Source organism: Hippocampus zosterae, chromosome 8 (assembly GCF_025434085.1).
Source record: "Hippocampus zosterae strain Florida chromosome 8, ASM2543408v3, whole genome shotgun sequence".
Classification (NCBI taxonomy): domain Eukaryota; kingdom Metazoa; phylum Chordata; class Actinopteri; order Syngnathiformes; family Syngnathidae; genus Hippocampus; species Hippocampus zosterae.
The window spans coordinates 18,019,205-18,037,550 of record NC_067458.1 but is presented as its reverse complement, the minus strand read 5'-3'; the positions used below and the strand labels follow the sequence as shown (position 1 = coordinate 18,037,550).

Here is an 18,346-nt window from a genome sequence, read left to right as displayed (position 1 = left end):
GCATATGTTAAAAAAGTAGAATATACAGCACAAATGTCATACAAAACATATGAACAGTAGTCGTAAATATCTTTTTAAATTATTTAATGTAATGTATTAATGATAAGCGGAATAGAAAATGAATGACTAATTAAAAACTAATGTACTGTATTATGAAGTGGATCGTGGTTTCAGCGCAATGGCCTTTTCCTGCATTGATTCGTCCCGCGATTCTTTATAAGCAACCGATTCGTCGACATAGCTGTCAATCAAATATGTAAATAACATTCAATGTCACGTGCTCCATGTGGTGACGCATGCATTTTCCTGCTTGAGGGCGGAGTTTATCCGTTGGGCAATATTTGGAAAAAGTAACAGTCAGACGCTTATCACCGCAGGGAAAAAATGGGAAACCGAGATGATGAATACGATTATTTATTCAAAGGTAAGGCCTTCGGGGGGCGGATGAACAGCAACGCTCGACGCTGGCGATCGTTATTAGTCCGTGACACAAGGAAGTGACACAAAACAACGGAAATGCTAAAGTTAGCTCCCTAGGGAATAGAAACATGCGAATTGCCCAACGTTAGAAAAAGTATTCCAAAACAGATACCACGTTATTCGTCAACATGATATTCGTGGGTCATACTTTCTAAAACTGCCGTAGAGGCCAATTTTCCCAAGCGATCCGGGAAACAAGCTACGGTGTTAAGTAGCTAACATGGACGTAGTCGGCACTGAGAGTGACGTCACTAACCTTGCAAAACAGATGTTTGTGAGCTGCGTAGTCAATGCGAGCTCAATTCATATTTTAAATCCTAAATATAATAATGAAACTTCAAGAGTCACTCAAAACAATGAACACACACACTTATTTGTAGTTTTCTATTCATCTAATGGCTAAGTAGTCATTGGTGCACCTTGACTCCTGATCGTCTGACAGTGCAGACAAAAAAAATGTCAGCGATGTTAGTAATACACCTAAGTGTGTAGGTGGAAAAAATTGCATCTCCTTTCAAATGAAGACTTTAATTTTACTTTGATTTTGCTCGGTCACATCTTTAAATTTTAAATAATTAGAGCAAGAATTGGATGTGTTATTGAACTATGAAAACATGTCAAAACATTTGGGAACCCCAGTATAAAAACATCCCCATATATCTCACAACCTATTGTTTGGTTGCTTGCAGTCGTGCTGATCGGAGACTCCGGAGTAGGCAAGAGCAACCTGCTGTCACGCTTCACCAGAAACGAATTCAACCTGGAGAGCAAGAGCACCATCGGGGTAGAGTTCGCCACCCGCAGCCTGCAGGTGGACGGCAAGACCATCAAGGCTCAGATTTGGGACACAGCCGGACAGGAACGCTACCGAGCCATCACCTCAGCGTGAGTGTCCTTCCTCCTCTTCCCCAAGATTGTCCTGGTGCGTTTGATTTGCGAACGAACGAGATGACCGTGTTTACCGGCCTTAGGTACTATCGGGGCGCGGTGGGCGCTCTGCTGGTGTACGACATCGCCAAGCACCTGACGTACGAGAACGTGGAGCGCTGGCTGAAGGAGCTGAGGGACCACGCCGACAACAACATCGTCATCATGCTGGTGGGGAACAAGAGCGACCTGCGACACCTCAGGGCCGTGCCCACCGACGAGGCGCGGGCCTTTGCCGGTAAATTCACCTCATTCTTCAATTTCACCATCAACCCTGGGGACCTTTTTAGCTTAACTTGTCTCACTGTGGAAAAAAAAACGTAGCAAAAATAGATATTTAGTAGAATAAAATTCTGATGACCGGAAAAAATATATATGAGTAAAATAATTTCTGTTCTGAATTACAGAGAGAAAGTTTGACCCTTTAACAGTGCTTTTAGTCCTTCAGTTTTGTTAAACTTTACAATGAAGAATTTTTTTAGGGGGGGGTGCGGGATTAGATGTCATCAAGTATCAAGTCAATTTTATTGTCAAATGAAATTTCTTCCCTGTCAAGACAACATACAACAAGAGGATCTTGTCATTGTCTTATAATGTTAATGTGCAAAATGAAAATATAAAAACAGCCAGGAAAAAAAACGGCTGATTTCAGACTTCTGCTAAGAATTTCCTGTGATGGTAGTCATGTGCCACCATAGGTTAACGGTGACCTTCTTTTATGTTCTATTTAATTTTTTTAATACTTTTTTGTGAAAGTGGAAGTGATATTTAGCCCCCCCCCAAAATGTAATGAAAAATATTCCGTATGATCCCATTCTCAGTGCTGTTCTTTACATCACAGAAAAAAACACGCTGTCATTCATCGAGACTTCTGCCTTGGACTCCACAAATGTGGAAGAAGCCTTCAAGAACATCCTCACAGGTAAAGAGGAGAGTGATGTTTGTTCAACGCACAAAGTAATTTTTTTCCTTTTTTGTTTTTTACTGTATTTGCCTCCTTGGCAGAAATTTACCGCATCGTGTCCCAGAAGCAAATATCGGACAAATCAGCGCACGACGACTCCCCTGGCAACAACGTGGTAGACATCAGCGTGCCACCCACCACCGACGGACAGAGGGGCAACAAAATGGCATGCTGTCAGAGCTTGTGAACTTTTTTTTTTTGTTTGTTTGTTTGGGTTGAAATCCCTCCCTTCTTCCTCCTCACTTTGACTTCAATCCCATTCCCATTGACCCAGTCGCATCGAGAGCGACGGCGAGGGCATGTGAAGCGTTTCTCAATATCCCAGACATTGAAAGTGTGGATTTCGACTCCCCCCATCTCGGAGCAGACATGATGCCTGAAAGCACAGCGGCCGTGACTGTCTTGACTCCTAAGTATGAAAGCCATCCGTTTTGTTTTGTTTTGTTACCACGCACACACCAAAGCAAGAGAACATGCAATCATGAACAGCTGCATTTCAAGATTCTATAAATCAAATTAATGTTGCAAAAAAGCTTCCAATCAACCAGCTGGCATACTTTTACATGTCCAATCATTTCAGTGTTGTTATTTTTTTTATTATTGTTATTTTTTTTTTACATTGCCGACATTTGGGGAAAATATCAAAGCTAAAATGATTCACACCAGAGTCGTGACACACATCCAGTAAGTGTTTTGCCAATGCAGGGAAGGATGTGCATGAGGATGTGTGTCAGATATTTCTTGTGAAAATTGCTGATGCGTCAATAAAACCAATGACAAATGTATTTTTGGAGCGGTGTGTTCGTCAATCAGCGTTTCCCAGCAAAACTGGCCGCACGACATTGGGAGTAGCATTCTACGAAAGTGACGTCGGTTACAGGAACTAATGCATGTTGCTGTGACGCAATAACATTTTCTTCATGCCTTCTTGCTTCCGATACTTGAGAATTCATGCGGACTTAGTGGGCATGCACTTCTCTGTCTTTGATGGGTTCCGAGTGGTTATGATGCCAGACGGGATGTGAAGAGCATCAAATCGGTTGTTGACATTTATTTAACCCTTTGAGGGACAGAAGTTATTACAGTGGACAGCTTATCAGGTTGTCAGGTCACAGAAAATTCTGAATTTGGGGTAGTATTGCATCTTCTGGAAGGTGGATTTTTTTTTTGGATTGCAACATTATTTTTAATCGATGAAAGCAACTCTTATACACAAATATGAACAATGTGAGTGTTTCAAAGTGGAATGACCTTGACACGGTTGATGCTATTCATCACGAGGAAGTGTGTATTACAGTGGGTCGAAATGTCCATTTATTTTTAATGTTGATTCATGCTCCTATCAGTTACAGTAAAAACACTGACGTAATTCAATTGTTAGGTAATAATTGTCAAGTAGGATTCTTGCTCATGAAGTGGGAGGATGTTCAGTAATCCACACTTGGTAGTTAAACATTCACATTCAAGATTTGGACAGTATGGATGTGAAAGGCCCCCAAATGCAAATTCTGTACAGTAGTTGCTGACCACTATTCAGCAAATCTGCATATAATTGATGCCCGTTCTGGAGTTATTTTTTTTCTTTTTGTTTACAACCCTTCAAAAAAATTTTTTAAATGCTGATCATTTCAATGTGTTTTCCGCAAAAACAGACGAAAATTTTAAAATATTACACCCTCCCCATTTTGTCTTTTTTTCTAGAAAAAAAACAAATACTGATTATTTTGTATTTATTAATAACATTGTAGGGATATGAATTAATGATCTGTTTAAGGATACAAAAGATTTTAGTCGTGTTTAAAGGGGAAAAAAAGTCAAAATACGACATGGGTCGTTTAAAGATGGCGATATAGGGGGGGGGGGGGGGGGTTCCGCGAGGGTCGAACCGACAGTACGCGGGGGTCGACCGTCTCTTCACGTGGTGCGTGTTGATGTCGTCATCCAAAGAGTCACGTGGTCCAGTTTAATAACATCGTGTTTTGACTTCTGGACTACAATTTTTGACAAGCCTCCGAGTGAGAGTTTTGATGCAAGTCCAGTCTGCGCGTTGTCCACCCCCAGCTGAGCAAAGTGGAAGTCGACCGGACCGCACTTTGGTCGAGCTAGCTCGCACTTCGTTCAGGTCGTTTTTTGGGCCAAACTCTGGATTAAAGAGTGTCAGAAAGGAACAAAGATGCCGTCATAAATTGTCATCACCAAAGTTTTAAGTGGTAAGTTGTCTTGATTAGTTTGCTGTGTTTTTTGTTTGTTTTGGGTTTTTTTTCACACTTGACAACGGTCTAATTCCTGGATGAGCACCTTGTATGTATGTCTAATGAAAGCATATTTGTGTGGGTGTCTGCTGCACGTGATAGTCGTAAATAGTCGATACCAAATTTGCGGCAGAAAGCCAACGACTTTATGAAAATGTCAGGAAAAATACTTTTACTTTTGACTTGAGGGAAATTTGGCTTCGAGTAAAAGAGTACAAATAGCTGTTTTTTTAACGTCAGTTTTACATCTTTATATCTTAATCTCCATTGTGTGAATGAATACCAATAATAGGAACTTGCTTTGGCCAACCACTTAAATTCTACAAATGTATAATTTAATGTTTTTTCAAACGATAAATGTGGGAGAGGTTTTACTCCTATAATGACGTTAATAGTAATTTTGCAATGGCTAGGTTACATTACAACTTACTGTAACATGACTTCTTTTCTCACATTCTTTGCAATATTTTCTGACTTTTCTTGTACTGATGTATTTTTTTGTAAGTTTATTTTTGCGCCCCTACAACTTTCTTCTTGAAAATGTTATTACTAGTACTTATTTCTTGTACCGGTAATGTTACGACTGCTTTCTTTTGTAATCTTATGATTCTTTTTGAATAAAATTACAATTTTTGGTTGTACCTTAATAGATGTTTTTCTCCCTCGTCCCCCCCTTTTGAGTGGGCCCCCGGCTGTTTTTTGTATCAAATGACAGCCAGTGTAGAACTTTTTAAAAAAAATTATATTCAAAGCAAGACATTTTTTTAAAAAATTATATTCAAAGCAAGACATTGGTAATGTGCAAACACAATTTTTTTCCACCTATAATGTTATCTATAACATGACAATTTACTTGATTGGAAATAAATAATAAAAATGTTTTCAAGAAGTGCCATAAGTAAATGGCTGAAATTAAAAGGTTTGCACCTCTGTGCATCCTCTGAAAACCGAGGTGTGGCTCTGTTTGGAATTCACTATTTAAATTCAAGCTCAGCAATTTCTCGTAGGTTTTTAGCTCCTTTCTTCCAGAACGTGTTAGTTTTTGAAATGAGATTTTTATTTAATCACGAAAACCTGGCATTTGATGAGGGGTGTGTAGACTTTTTATATCCGCCTAATTTATAACATCAACATATTGAGTGATTCAACGGCGATGTTTTGTTTTGGTCACCATCTGCCATGCTTAGAAAAACATCACAGTTAAATCCACAGGATTAAATGGTGTTTTTCAGTTTTTTTTTTTAAACGGGACACATTTGTCTGCTGTCGTCATCTTATCTTTCATGTGGGGGTTATCACGGTGCAGCCAGCTGTTTATCAGCCGCCTGCACTGCGCTCGTGCCGCAGCTGACGTAAGGCCGAGTTCTTGTCAATTGTCCCAGCACCGAGCACACCTCGTGGCACTTCCATTGAACCCGAGCTAACTGCACATAAGCCACACGCTAACAGAGACTCACACGTAATGTCATTGTGCTTCCCCCGTGTGCTATCGCTTGACATCGGGCAATATTGATTAAGCGTGGGGAGGGGGTCATTTTGGCAGTTAAATTTTTCAAACTCATTCATCCCTACTTTTAAGGCAGCCTTGCTCTAGTTTACTTGAACAAATTTGTCTTTTATTTGCAGAAACTGCAACACCGTGATCCAAACTTGACGCCACACCCGTGCGCCCTTGAAACATGACGACGGGCGGTTGCTGCCACCTGCCCGACGCCCAACGTCACAGTCCAAAAGACATTCAAGGGAGCGTGGAGGAAGAAGGAGGCAGCAATGGCGGAGAAGCCAGCGAGTGGCCGGCAGACTGCGCCGGGCAGGTCACAATCGTTGACGGACACTCGCCGTCATCCGTCATCAAAACCCTGCCAAGGTTTGTTTGCGTACCAAAACACCCTTGGACACATTCGGGTTTATTCACTGTAGGCAATGTTTTTAGGTCACATTTGAACATTCTTACAGTCCTATCGGTGTGAAAATAAATCAAGATACATCTTTATTTATATAGCGCTTTCACAACAGCTGCAGCTGTAACAAAGCGCAGAACAGTCAACATAAAATAACAAAATAATATCACACAACACAACATAAGACAAGGATAGTCATGCAATTGTAACCACTATTCCTGGATGCACTTTGTTAAGCAGTTCTAGATGAAAGAGGAGAGGATCTAAGTGTCCTTTCACCAGTAGATCAGAGACATCTTGCTGAAAATGTGCACGCGTCTGCGACAAGCGAAGTTTGAAAGTAAACATGAAGCTGTAGTGTCCATTGACGAAAAAAAAAGAGTTTGGTTCGCTTCACTTCTCCCGTCCCACTTCAATTCCGAGCGGCGACTGTGAGTTCCAAATCCACGCTGACGCCCCTCTCTTCTCATCCTCGCCTCCACTAGCCATCCATCCAGCCGGACCAATGCACACTTGTCCAACCGCGCCGACATCTCCACTGAACAAAACGGCAGGGTTCTCACGGGTCCTTAAAGTTTATAAAAATACATAAAAGAAGTAAAATTATGTTCTTAATGGTCCTTCATTTTCAGGGAAAGTTTCTAAAATAAATAAAAATACGTAAAAATTAACCTGTGGTGTTCATTTCATTTGTGTATGGGCCAAATAAAACGACCATGTACAGTTAGGCGTTTTGGGCCGAAAAAACCACCAAGTATAGTAAGGCATTTTTAGCCCCCCCAAAAAACGACCATGTATAGTTAGGCAATTTTTGCCGAAAACAATGACCATGTATAGTAAGGTGTTTTTAGCCAAAACACCGACCATGTATAGGAAGGCGTTTTTAGCCGAAAAAAACAACCATGTACAGCAAGGCGTTTTTAGCCGAAAAAAACGACCATGTATAGCAAAGCGTTTTTAGCCGAAAAAAAAACAACCAAGTATAGATGGTGAGGCGTTTTTAGCCGAAAAAAAAGGACCATGTTTTGTGAGGCATTTTTTGCCGAAAAAAAAGAACATTTATAGTAAGGCGTTTTTTTGCCGAAAAAACGACCATGTATAGGAAGGCGTTTTTAGCCGAAATAAAAGACCATGTATAGTAAGGCGTTTTTTGCTGAAAAAACTACCATGTAAAGTAAGGCGTTTTTAGCCGAAAAAAACAACCATGTATAGTAATCCGTTTTTTACCAAAAAAGAACGACCATGTATAGGAAGACGTTTTTAGCCGAAAAAAACGACCATGTATATATAGCAAGGCGTTTTTAGCCAAAAAAACAACCATGTACAGTAAGGCGTTTTTAGCCGAAAAAATTACCATGTATAGTAAGGAGTTTTTAGCTGAAAAAAACGACCATGTATAGTAAGGCGTTTTTTACCTAAAAAAAACATGTATAATATGGCGTTTTTTACAGAAAAAACCCCCGACCATGTTATGAGTGTTTACATGGTCATTTTTTCTCGGCAAAAAAAAAACGCCATGGTCGTTATTTTCGGCTAAAAACGCCTTCCTATACATGGTCGTTTTTTTCCGAAAAAAACGCCTTTCTATACATGGTCGTTTTTTGCGCTAAAAACGCCTTACTATACATGTTTGGGGTTTTTTGTGTGTAAAAAACGCCTTACTATACATGGTTGTTTTTTTGGGTAAAAAACGGATTACTATACATGGTTGTTTTTTTTCAGTAAAAAACGCCTTACTATACATTGTCGTTTTTTTTTTCCGGTAAAAAACGCCCTACTATACATGGTCGTTTTTTTCAGTAAAACATGGCCGTTCTTTTGGCTAAAAACACCCTACTATATACATGTCGTTTTTTTTATGCAAAAAATGCCTTACTTTACATGGTGGGGGGTTTTCAGCTAAAAATGCCTAAAGATACACGGTCGTTTTTGGGGGGCTAAAAACGCTTTACTATACTTGGTCGTTTTTTGGCCCAAATCGCCTTACTATTGTATAGTAAGGCGTTTTGGGTTGAAGAAAATGAGAAAAAACGCCGACCATCGAGAGTAAGGTGTTTTGTGAATTGTTCCTTGGTGTGAAGGGGAGCGTCAATAGTTGTGCGGAGAAGAGGATCCGAAAATGGATGGCCGTGCACATTTTTGAGACCGCACAGGAAGGCTGGAATCAAACCCTGCACCTCTGCAGCACAGGACCAACGAACTTACCATTCGACTACCACGCATGGAATGAATCCTCTCAGTTGTCCTTCGGTGTGAGTGAGAGAGAGAATAGACTCAAAAAATGGATAGCGATGCATCTTCTTGAGAACACACAGGAAGGCTGGAGCTGGAATCGAACACTGCACCTCTGCAGTGCAACACCGAGCATTCGACTACCAGTCAAGTAACAATTCACGTTGTCCGTAGATGTGAGTGCGAGCACAAATTGTTGTGCGGAGAAGATCAGAAAATGAACGGCCACGCACTTTTTTGAGAATGTACAGGAAGGCCAGAGCCTGATTTGAACCCTCCACCTCTGCAGTGCAACACAGATGCACTAACCATTGAACTACCAGGCAGGTCATGAACAGTTTTCCGTTCATTAAATCCACCGTGAATCCCCTGCTGAATGGTGAAAAAGTCCTTAAAAAGTGGATAAATTAGCCCTCAAAAGTCCTTCAAAGGTCCATAAATAAAAAGCAAGTGGAAGAGTGGGAACCCTGAACGGGACTGTGAAAAACGCTGCCCATGATAGGTGCAAAAAAAACTCAAGTGCTGGAGCGAAAAATTTATTCATTCATTCATTCATCTTCCGAGCCGCTTGATCCTCACTAGGGTCGCGGGGGGTGCTGGAGCCTATCCCAGCTGTCTTCGGGCAGTAGGCGGGGGACACCCTGAATCGGTTGCCAGCCAATCGCAGGGCACACAGAAACGAACAACCATTCGCACTCACACTCACACCTAGGGACAATTTAGAGCAGGTGTCACCAACATTTTTGAGGGTGAGAGCAACTTCATGTGTACCGATTGTGTGAAGGGCTACCAAATTGATACACGTCTGAAATAACATATTTGTCCAAAATACCTTCAATAATATGAGGATGGGTTATTTTTAATACTTGATGATTTAAATTGTCAGACTTTGATCGTGTTTCGAAATGTCTCACAGTACTGCCAATGTTTGCATTTTTAAATCATAATTTCTACTAGCAAATCACAATGTCCAGGCACTGGCGGGCTACTCAAGTGGTCTTCACGGGCTACCTGGTGCCCGCGGGCACCATGTTGGTGACCACTGATTTAGAGTGTTCAATCAGCCTGCCACGCATATTTTTGGAATGTGGGAGGAAACCGGAGCACCCGGAGAAAACCCACGCAGGCCCGGGGAGAACATGCAAACTCCACACAGGGAGGCCGGAGCTGGAATCGAACCCGGTACCTCTGCACTGTGAAGCCGACGTGCTAACCACTGGACTACCGGGCCGCCCCGCGAAAAATTTAATTGAAGATAAATAAATGAAAACGACTCTAGACTACAAGACTTTACAAAACTACAAAACAAAAATGAGGTATAACTGCGTGGGCCTTTTGAGGACAGCACTCATTTCAATTTCGTGACACGTTTTTTCCTCTGCCGTCGCATCGTAGCATCAAGCCAAAAAAAAAAAAAGTAAAAGGGGTTAGTTGACCCTCGCAGTGTCCTTTTGAGTGATCGCCGTGCTGCCTGCGCGCTTGTGTGTGCAGCGACGCTCCCATTTGTCGCATCTGCCACGAGGGAGGCTGCGCCGAAGTCCTGCTGTCCCCCTGCGACTGCACCGGCACGCTGGCCACGGTGCACAAGAGCTGCCTGGAACTCTGGCTGGCCTCCTCCAACACCAACTTCTGCGAGCTGTGCAACGCCCGCTTCATCATCCAACGCAGACTGCGGCCTTTCACGGAGGTAAACCTTCCGGGCCTGGGAAAAAAAATTGTCTTATTTATGCTTAGTATGTTGGATAATAACGATTGATGAGACTTTACGTGAAGGTGGTAAATCTGAATGACATCCACACACAGTGGCTGCGAGATCCGGGCTCGTACGAGGAGCGGAGGTTGGTGTTCTGCGACATCATCTGCTTCCTGTTCGTCACGCCATTGGCAACCATTTCGGGCTGGTTGTGCCTGAAGGGCGTCAAGGACGATCTTCAGCTTGGCAGCCTGCTACAGAATACGGGCCTCATCTCGCTCACGCTCGTCCTCTTCACCATCTACAGCCTATGGACCATGGTAACCACCATCCTCATCCTCACTACGCTCACTTTCAGACAGACTCGCTTTAATACCCCCTTTTTTTTTCCTTTTTGGGGGGGTGGTGCATTTGCCTTTTCGTGTTTTTTTTTTTTGCCCATTGAATAAAAACATACTTATTTGCAGATTTTATTTTGGGGGGGGCGGACATAAGCCTTGCATATTTGCGGTGAGGCATTTGCCTTTTCGTGGATTTTTTTGCCCATTGAATAAAAAACACCTATTTATTTTTTTCTGCGGGGGGGGGTGCAGACATAACCCTTGCATATTTGCGGTGAGGCATTTGCCTTTTCGTGGAATTTTTTTGTCCATTTAATAAAAAAAAAACACCTATTTATTTTTTTCTGCGGAGGGTGGCGGACATAACTTGCATATTCAAGTATTTGCCTTTTCTTGGATTATTCATTCATTCATTCATCTTCTATACCGCTTGATCCTCACTAGGATCGCGGGGGGTGCTGGAGCCCATCCCAGCCGTCTCCGGGCAGTAGGCGGGGGACACCCTGAATCGGTTGCCAGCCAATCGCAGGGCACACAGAAACGAACAAGCATTCGCACTCACGCTCACACCTAGGGACAATTTAGAGCGTCCAATCAGCCTGCCACGCATGTTTTTGGAATGTGGGAGGAAACCGCAGCACCCGGAGAAAACACACGCAGGCCCGGGGAGAACATGCAAACTCCACACAGGGAGGCCGGAGCTGGAATCGAACCCGGTACCTCTGCACTGTGAAGCCGACGTGCTAACCACTGGACTACCGGGCCGCCTTCTTGGATTATTATTATTATTATTTTTGCCTATTCAATAAAAAAACACCTATTTGATGATGTTTGGGGGGGGATATAACCCTAGCATATTTGCAGTGAGGCATTTACCTTTTCATGGATATTTTTTTTTTTTTTTTTTGCCCATTTAATTAAAAAAAAAACACCCATGTGCTTATTTATTTCTTTTTGGGGTGCTCAGGCCAATGCAGTAACACTGTCGCTTTGCCACCATGAATCGGTTTGACATTTTTCTGGGAGATTTCCAATCCCTTCATTCAAAACCAGGACAGTATTTTGATTTGTCATCATGACAATGCCGTGCGCGTGTATGTGTGCGCAGGTGTGCCTCCGCTTCCACTGTAAGCTGTACTCGGAGTGGAGAAGAAAGGACCAGCAAGTGCACCTGATCATCCCCAAAGCCAAGGAGGTCGTTTGTTCCCAGCATGCCTTGCTTTCCACCACCACCATCCACATGCCCTCTGACGATAGTCTCGTATGAAAGCCAAAAAGGAGGGGGGGATGTTTCCTTTTCACCCTTTTTTTTTCTTTTTTTTTTTTTTTTGTAGTTCACTTGCGAGGTTGACATTGACATGAGCAGAGGCCACGCAAAAGTAAAACACCGTGGACAGTCAATGCAGGGTGAGAGATACATTGAACACATTCGAGGCTGCTTGAAGGTTGGGAAGCCTTCAGATGTGAAAATAACCTTTATATTTTTCATTCTTACAATGGCAAAACGTATTTGCCATTTTCAGCGTTCCAATGTAGATTCTGTCAAGATTTCAACCAAATTTGAACCTCCTCAACTAGACGGATGATGCAAAGTTGCACTGAAGATGATTTTTTTGTTTTTGTTTTTTTGTGCAGTGGCAAAATTTGATGACCTGACCGTCACAAAAAGACAGAGGTGATGCTCCGATATTTTGCATGTGTTCAATCAAATCTTTTTTTTTCAAGGCGTGTCTGTTGTGAGTAGAACTATAACGTCAACCATTTTGCTTTGAGGCAGCCATTTGAGGAGCATTTTGGCTTTTTTCAAGGGGCCCTTTTTTCCCAATCACAATTCTGCACAGATGCTCTTGCCGCAGGACTTCATTTGGAACACGGTTGAGTTGCGTTTTATTCATCAAATTGTATTTAATTAGCCGACGGCCTTAAAAACATCGTGAGCAACGATAGTTTAGAGCTGTGTATCATTTCACATGCTTGCTCTTCATTTATAGTAGTGTGTTTGATTGTATTTATTATTTGAATTAACAACTGTTGAGTGAGCTTATGTTCTGGCTGCGTGGTTGTATTTATATTGTTGAATTGTTATTAAAATACTCCAAAATAATGTTCACGCTGTCTGTAAAAGCTGGTATGTTTCCATTTTTTTCCCCTCCCGCAAGTCACTGTTGTGTACGAATGGCATTGGGAAGGGGGGGGGGACAAAAGCAACGCTGACATTTTTCACACCTGCGCCTTTTGGCCTTTTGGCCTTTTGGTATGGCACTCGAGCAAAATGCGCTTTTAATCGTTTTGTTTGTGTTTTTAACATCAGCTTCGAAAGGGGTCGGGTGGGATTGTTAAGCAGGGTGGGTTTATCAGTCTTGCAGGATTAAGAGGGATTTGTTTATGCGTCTGTTTAGTGTTTGTCACACCCGCAGTGATGAGATTCCAGCCGTCCTTTGTATCAGGAGTCAGGGAACCGTCCGATAAGCATTTGGTGGGGTAAATGTTTTTGACAGTTGCGCGGGTATAATTTATTTGGAAAATTGTGCAGTGTTTTAGGGAGACACTGGGGCATGTGCTTCACAAATATTTTTTATTATTGGAGGTAGGGAGGCAACTACTGTTATCATGCTCTTAATTTTTTGGGGGGGGAGGGGGAATCCTTTTAAACGCATTTTTAAATCTCATGTACTCACTGACATGCCTTCACGCACCCCCATTCGAGAACCAAACCACTGCTTTAGACAACCGCTAAATTCTGAGTGATTGGGTTCCTTTTTAAGTGTTCATTTTTTTAATTGTTTGGTTCAGTATTTTTTTTTGTTCTCATTTTGGTTCACATTATTTAATTTCCTTGAAATACTTTTCTAAAAATGATTATTTCTCTATAATTTGTTTTAATTTTGTAATTAGTTTTATTTTTCAATGGTTGTTTCCTTTTTTTTTTTAAATAATCTACATTTTTTATGAGCTACTATTTTTAAAAATGAATTTTTCTTCCAACCACCAGAACATCAGGCACATTTGCCATCATCCATTTTAAGTTCACTCAATTTTTTTATATATTAAATATTTCATTTTGGGGTTTGGTCTTTTTTAAATTTATAATTGTGTACTTTTTAAAAAATAATTTATTTAATTTAAATAGCATCTTTTGTCTAGTTACTAAATGTTAGTACTGTATTTCAGTTGGCCCCCAATAAAGTTTGGCATCGAGGTGATTCATTTGCATTTTGGCAATTTTATTGTAAACAATCAGTCTTGAAAACTTAAACAACAAAAAGTGACAACTCTAAGCAATAAGTGTTCAAATAAATACATAACGAGAATATTTATAAATATATTTGGCATGACGCAAAAGGACACAGGGAGGGAGTCACTAATACTGCTTGACTGCCATTCGAATGCGCTGCGCTGAAATGCTCGGTCGACATTCGTGTTTCTTCAATGACAGGAGGGGAAAAAAAAAGTGCTCGTTTGAGGCGACCTCATAGTGGAGGATGAGGATGAAGGTCACAGGTTCTGACAGCACTGCACTCTGGGCCCCTTATGGCCATCGCTGGTTGGCGGCACGCTTATGTCCACCACATTGTTGCCTGGCGACTCGTCGTGCGCGCAGCGCTCGGCCATCTGCTTCTGGGAGACAATGCGGTAGATTTCTGCAATTCGACAAAAACAAAGAAGAAAAAAAAACTCGACTTGTGTCTCCATTCGAATGAATAATATGCAATGAAAGCTGAAGCCAAATATTCACCAATTTCTTTTTAACCATTCGGCTGCAAATGTTGTGAATTGCAGAGAGTAGCGAGCGGGCACCTTTGATTTAAGGAATTTATTTTTTCCAAGCGATAGTATTTTTTTTTTAAACTTTTTTTTAAATGTGTCTTAGATTTGAGGAATTAATGTCAGGGGGTGTTAACGAAAAGTGACAACAATACGTTTCACGAGGTACGGTGTTAATTTCTTTTTAACTTTTTTTTTTGGTCAAGTGTATTTTCATGTTATTGTGGTCTTAAAGACAGGTCTATTTTTCATAGTGATTTTGCATTTCAAAAACATGTTAACTATCGTTTTTTAATTATTGAATAATCGTCAATTATCGGCGGATTTTCGCTAGGCATTCCCAATGCCCGTGATTAGACAGTGAGGCTCAGGAAAATGGAAGATGAGAACATTTTGAGCTAATATGAACAAACTGGAGCTTTGCGTGTGCCGACCTGTTAATATGTTCTTGAAGGCCTCTTCGACATTTGTGGAGTCCAGCGCTGATGTCTCAATAAACGACAGCGTATTCTTTTCTAAACAGGAAAAACATTCAAAGTTGTCAATTACTTTCCAACTACAGTAGCATTTTTTGGGGTGAGGCATGAGGATGTAACTTTACCGGCGAAGGCCCGCGCCTCGTCGGTGGGCACGGCCCTGAGGTGTCGCAGGTCGCTCTTGTTCCCCACCAGCATGATGACGATGTTGTTGTCGGCGTGGTCCCTCAGCTCCTTCAGCCAGCGCTCCACGTTCTCGTACGTCAGGTGCTTGGCGATGTCGTACACCAACAGAGCGCCCACCGCGCCCCGGTAGTACCTAAGGCCGGTAAACAGTCAGCTCCTTCGCTCATATCCAAAATGCACCGAGCCAGGAGGGTGGGGGGATCACTCACGCCGAGGTGATGGCTCGGTAGCGTTCTTGTCCGGCAGTGTCCCAAATCTGAGCCTTGATGGTCTTGCTGTCCACCTGCAGGCTACGGGTGGCGAACTCCACCCCGATGGTGCTTTTGCTTTCCAGGTTGAATTCATTTCTGGTGAAGCGCGACAGCAGGTTGCTCTTGCCCACCCCGGAGTCTCCAATCAGCACCACTGCGAAAGTAAAAATCAAAATATGATATTGTGCTTGCTGTGGTCACTTCAGTCATGTCTAGTAAGGGTGTGGAAAATAATCAATATTAATTGATGCATCGATGCACACGTGCGCGATGAGAGTGCATCGGCTCATTCACTGGGTATGATGCAATTGACGAGTGAAATCTAGATTCATCACGATGCGTTGGTGGGTATCGGTAAAATCCGATGCAAGCGCAGTTTTATTCATGTTAAACGTCACCTATCTGCCCTTTCCTAGGTGCATTGAATGCACCATCATTATTTTGCGTTTTGTGTTGAATACGGACGGAAGCCGTGAGTGTACATACAGTGCAGTACACTACTCGCGAAACACTATGGAAGTTCGCGCAAGCAGCCTCGAGGAAACTACTTCATGTAATGCACCCGCAACATTCAGATCTTATGTTTGGAAATACTACAGCTTCGAAAAGAAAGACAGAAAGCTTGATAAAACCTCCGTAATTTGCAAAGAATGTTGCACTACGAAGCCATACAACGGCAGCACCACAAATATGGAGACCACTTAAAACGATGGCACCACATCACCGACAAGGTTCCCGCCCCCTCCCCGCGCCTCCCCGTCCAGTTCCTCTTTGGACACCGGAGAAACTCTTGGCAAACCAGGTCAGGATCAGAAAAAAAAAAAAAATCACCTCTTATTTGGGGGTCCCCTTGCAGCTCACTGTGACCGCGCAAGGAAAAACTATATATGGATGACTCTTTTGGACATTTCATTTTGACACTCAGTGAGAGTGGTCTGTGTACGCTACAATACACACAGCAGCTTTGAGGCTGTGACTGCCAAATTGTTTCAATTGTACTATTTTTTCGGTCCTATGGAGATGGATATTTCATATAAGACACTCAGTGAGAGTAGTCTGTTTGTGTTTACACTACAGCAAAGGCTTTGAGTCTCAGGTGCCAAATTGTTTACATTTTCTTTGCACAAAACCCAATTGTGAAAGGGCTTAAATAAGTTGTTTTTCACGTTCTACTGTTTATAAGGAATAAAGTGGTATACTTTTTGCAATACCATACTGAATTCCATCTTTTTTCAAACTTTTTTTCTTTGCGTATTTGCCTCATGTTTAATTGCACAATATCACAACAAATTGCATTAAATTGTATCGGATCGCAATGATTTGAACTAAATGTGTATCGCGTCGTATCACATCGTGAAGACGGTGAAACGTATCGCCAGAAAATTCCATGTATCGTTTAAGTATCGCATCGCTGGTAGTGCATCGAGATGTGTATCGAATCGTCCTCAGTGCTGAGATTCACATCCCTAATGTCTAGTAGAAAAACCAAAATCTGTGTTGGCGCCATCTGGTGGCATCTTCGTGTCAAGGAACCATGGTGGAACAGAGGAAGTTCATTTAATGAGGCCATTGCTTTGTCAAGCACACACACACACAGTGCTGAAAAGAAAACTACTGTTACTGCAAGCTTGGTCTCAGGTTGATAACCCAAAACACCCAAGAATGGCTAAGTGCAAAAAAAAAAAGCATTGGACTATTTGCTGAAGTGCCTAACTAAAAATATTGTTGCACGTCTGTGGAAGGAGCCGAAACATGCTGTCCATCGCAGTTTTCTCACGACAAGTCTGCCAAAAATGCCGCAGGAGCCCCAATGAAATCGTTTGATTGAATGACTCAAAAGATTGTGCTGCAAAATCTCAAGGGAAGATCCGTTTCATTAGTTTCAATTTATTTTTATGTCAATCAGCATTCGTCTAAAATCAAACAGTCAAAAACAATCGATTTTATTTGTGTATTTGAAAGTAAATGTTGGTGAAGGACAATTCAAAAGCTGTCTGATTTGTATAGGGTAATTTTCTTTTGCCATTATCAGGTTATTTCAGGGGGGGGAATACAATTTGATTTTTTTTTTTTTAATCGTTCAGCCCCATAACAGACAAATAAATCATGATACCGGTGAGGAAAATGACCATCTATTCGCAATCTCAAACTGTTTTGGACTCAAAATGGTCTAGCTGGCAGAAAAACTCAAGAGCAAATCTCCCTTCAGTTTTCTTCCACCTCAGACAACACTGTGTTATCAGTAGTAAGTACTACAAAAACAAACTCGTCAAATTTGTTGCTGTTGAGAGGCTGCTGTGGTGTTGTGCCCCATGGGTCTGGTTTTGGCCCGTTTTTGGCTTCCGAATTCCATATTGGTTGAGGTATTGAAGAGACAAATAAAGTTTGGTGGAATTGAATCCGTGTTAGCATTAGGTTGCTGGGCTGTATCACAATATCCAGTGTAAAAAGCGCAAATCTGAACAGCACACGGTAGTTCAATGCAAAGACAATGACTTACGAAGTTAGTCGTCGGGTATATAATGTTAGAACGAGATGACATGTTTGACCAAAGCGTTAAAGGGGTCGTAAAAAAAACCGCAGCGGCTCCTCGCCATTAGCTTGCGCCACTAGCAGTTGCATGATTCTAGTTAGCACGCGTGCTAATCGCTCGATGTCGCTGATCGAGCCACGTAAAGAGAAGCAGTTCTTTTGTTACCGTTTGTGTGTTTGTTTGGGGGGTTTACCTTTGAATAAGAAATCATATTCGTCATCCCTGTTCGCCATACTGTCATTGATGGTCTGTCCGTCCGTCAGTCAGTCCGTCTTTCAATCAGTTGCGCAAGGACGGCGCCGTGTGACGTCATTGTTTCGTCACCGTCCGGAAAAATGAGAGGAA

General features: G+C 41.9%; 3 protein-coding genes across 3 annotated transcripts; 2 read left to right on the top strand and 1 right to left on the bottom strand.

Moving 5' to 3' along the window:
* The first annotated feature begins 255 nt into the window (after positions 1 to 255).
* Positions 256 to 3,156, top strand: LOC127606471 (ras-related protein Rab-11B-like). The gene is made up of 5 exons (XM_052074891.1): positions 256 to 424; positions 1,170 to 1,365; positions 1,452 to 1,645; positions 2,249 to 2,329; positions 2,413 to 3,156. Exons 1-5 carry the CDS (start codon positions 385 to 387, stop codon positions 2,556 to 2,558), a joined length of 657 nt encoding a protein of 218 aa, XP_051930851.1. The 5' UTR covers positions 256 to 384; the 3' UTR covers positions 2,559 to 3,156.
* A 1,099-nt stretch (positions 3,157 to 4,255) lies between these two features.
* Positions 4,256 to 13,030, top strand: LOC127606464 (E3 ubiquitin-protein ligase MARCHF2-like). Its single transcript, XM_052074879.1, has 5 exons — positions 4,256 to 4,581; positions 6,250 to 6,490; positions 10,248 to 10,443; positions 10,560 to 10,769; positions 11,899 to 13,030. The coding sequence occupies exons 2-5, from the start codon at positions 6,303 to 6,305 to the stop codon at positions 12,055 to 12,057; spliced, it is 753 nt and encodes a 250-aa protein (XP_051930839.1). The 5' UTR covers positions 4,256 to 4,581; positions 6,250 to 6,302; the 3' UTR covers positions 12,058 to 13,030.
* A 963-nt stretch (positions 13,031 to 13,993) lies between these two features.
* On the bottom strand, positions 13,994 to 18,346 carry LOC127606472 (ras-related protein Rab-11B-like). Its single transcript, XM_052074892.1, has 5 exons — positions 18,195 to 18,346; positions 15,427 to 15,622; positions 15,157 to 15,350; positions 14,990 to 15,070; positions 13,994 to 14,431 (listed from the first exon to the last, which is right to left on the bottom strand). Exons 1-5 carry the CDS (start codon positions 18,232 to 18,234, stop codon positions 14,286 to 14,288), a joined length of 657 nt encoding a protein of 218 aa, XP_051930852.1. The 5' UTR covers positions 18,235 to 18,346; the 3' UTR covers positions 13,994 to 14,285.

Excerpts from the sequence above, each read along its gene's own strand:
- LOC127606471 (XM_052074891.1), top strand. The coding sequence starts at position 385 with ATGGGAAACCGAGATGATGAATACGATTATTTATTCAAAG. Across the intron at positions 1,646-2,248 it reads CGAGGCGCGGGCCTTTGCCG|AAAAAAACACGCTGTCATTC; the intron begins GTAAATTCACCT and ends TTTACATCACAG. Across the intron at positions 2,330-2,412 it reads CTTCAAGAACATCCTCACAG|AAATTTACCGCATCGTGTCC; the intron begins GTAAAGAGGAGA and ends CCTCCTTGGCAG.
- LOC127606464 (XM_052074879.1), top strand. The coding sequence starts at position 6,303 with ATGACGACGGGCGGTTGCTGCCACCTGCCCGACGCCCAACGTCACAGT. Across the intron at positions 6,491-10,247 it reads GTCATCAAAACCCTGCCAAG|CGACGCTCCCATTTGTCGCA; the intron begins GTTTGTTTGCGT and ends TTGTGTGTGCAG. Across the intron at positions 10,770-11,898 it reads TCTACAGCCTATGGACCATG|GTGTGCCTCCGCTTCCACTG; the intron begins GTAACCACCATC and ends ATGTGTGCGCAG.
- LOC127606472 (XM_052074892.1), bottom strand. The coding sequence starts at position 18,234 with ATGGCGAACAGGGATGACGAATATGATTTCTTATTCAAAG. Across the intron at positions 15,071-15,156 it reads CGAGGCGCGGGCCTTCGCCG|AAAAGAATACGCTGTCGTTT; the intron begins GTAAAGTTACAT and ends TTTCCTGTTTAG. Across the intron at positions 14,432-14,989 it reads CTTCAAGAACATATTAACAG|AAATCTACCGCATTGTCTCC; the intron begins GTCGGCACACGC and ends GTCGAATTGCAG.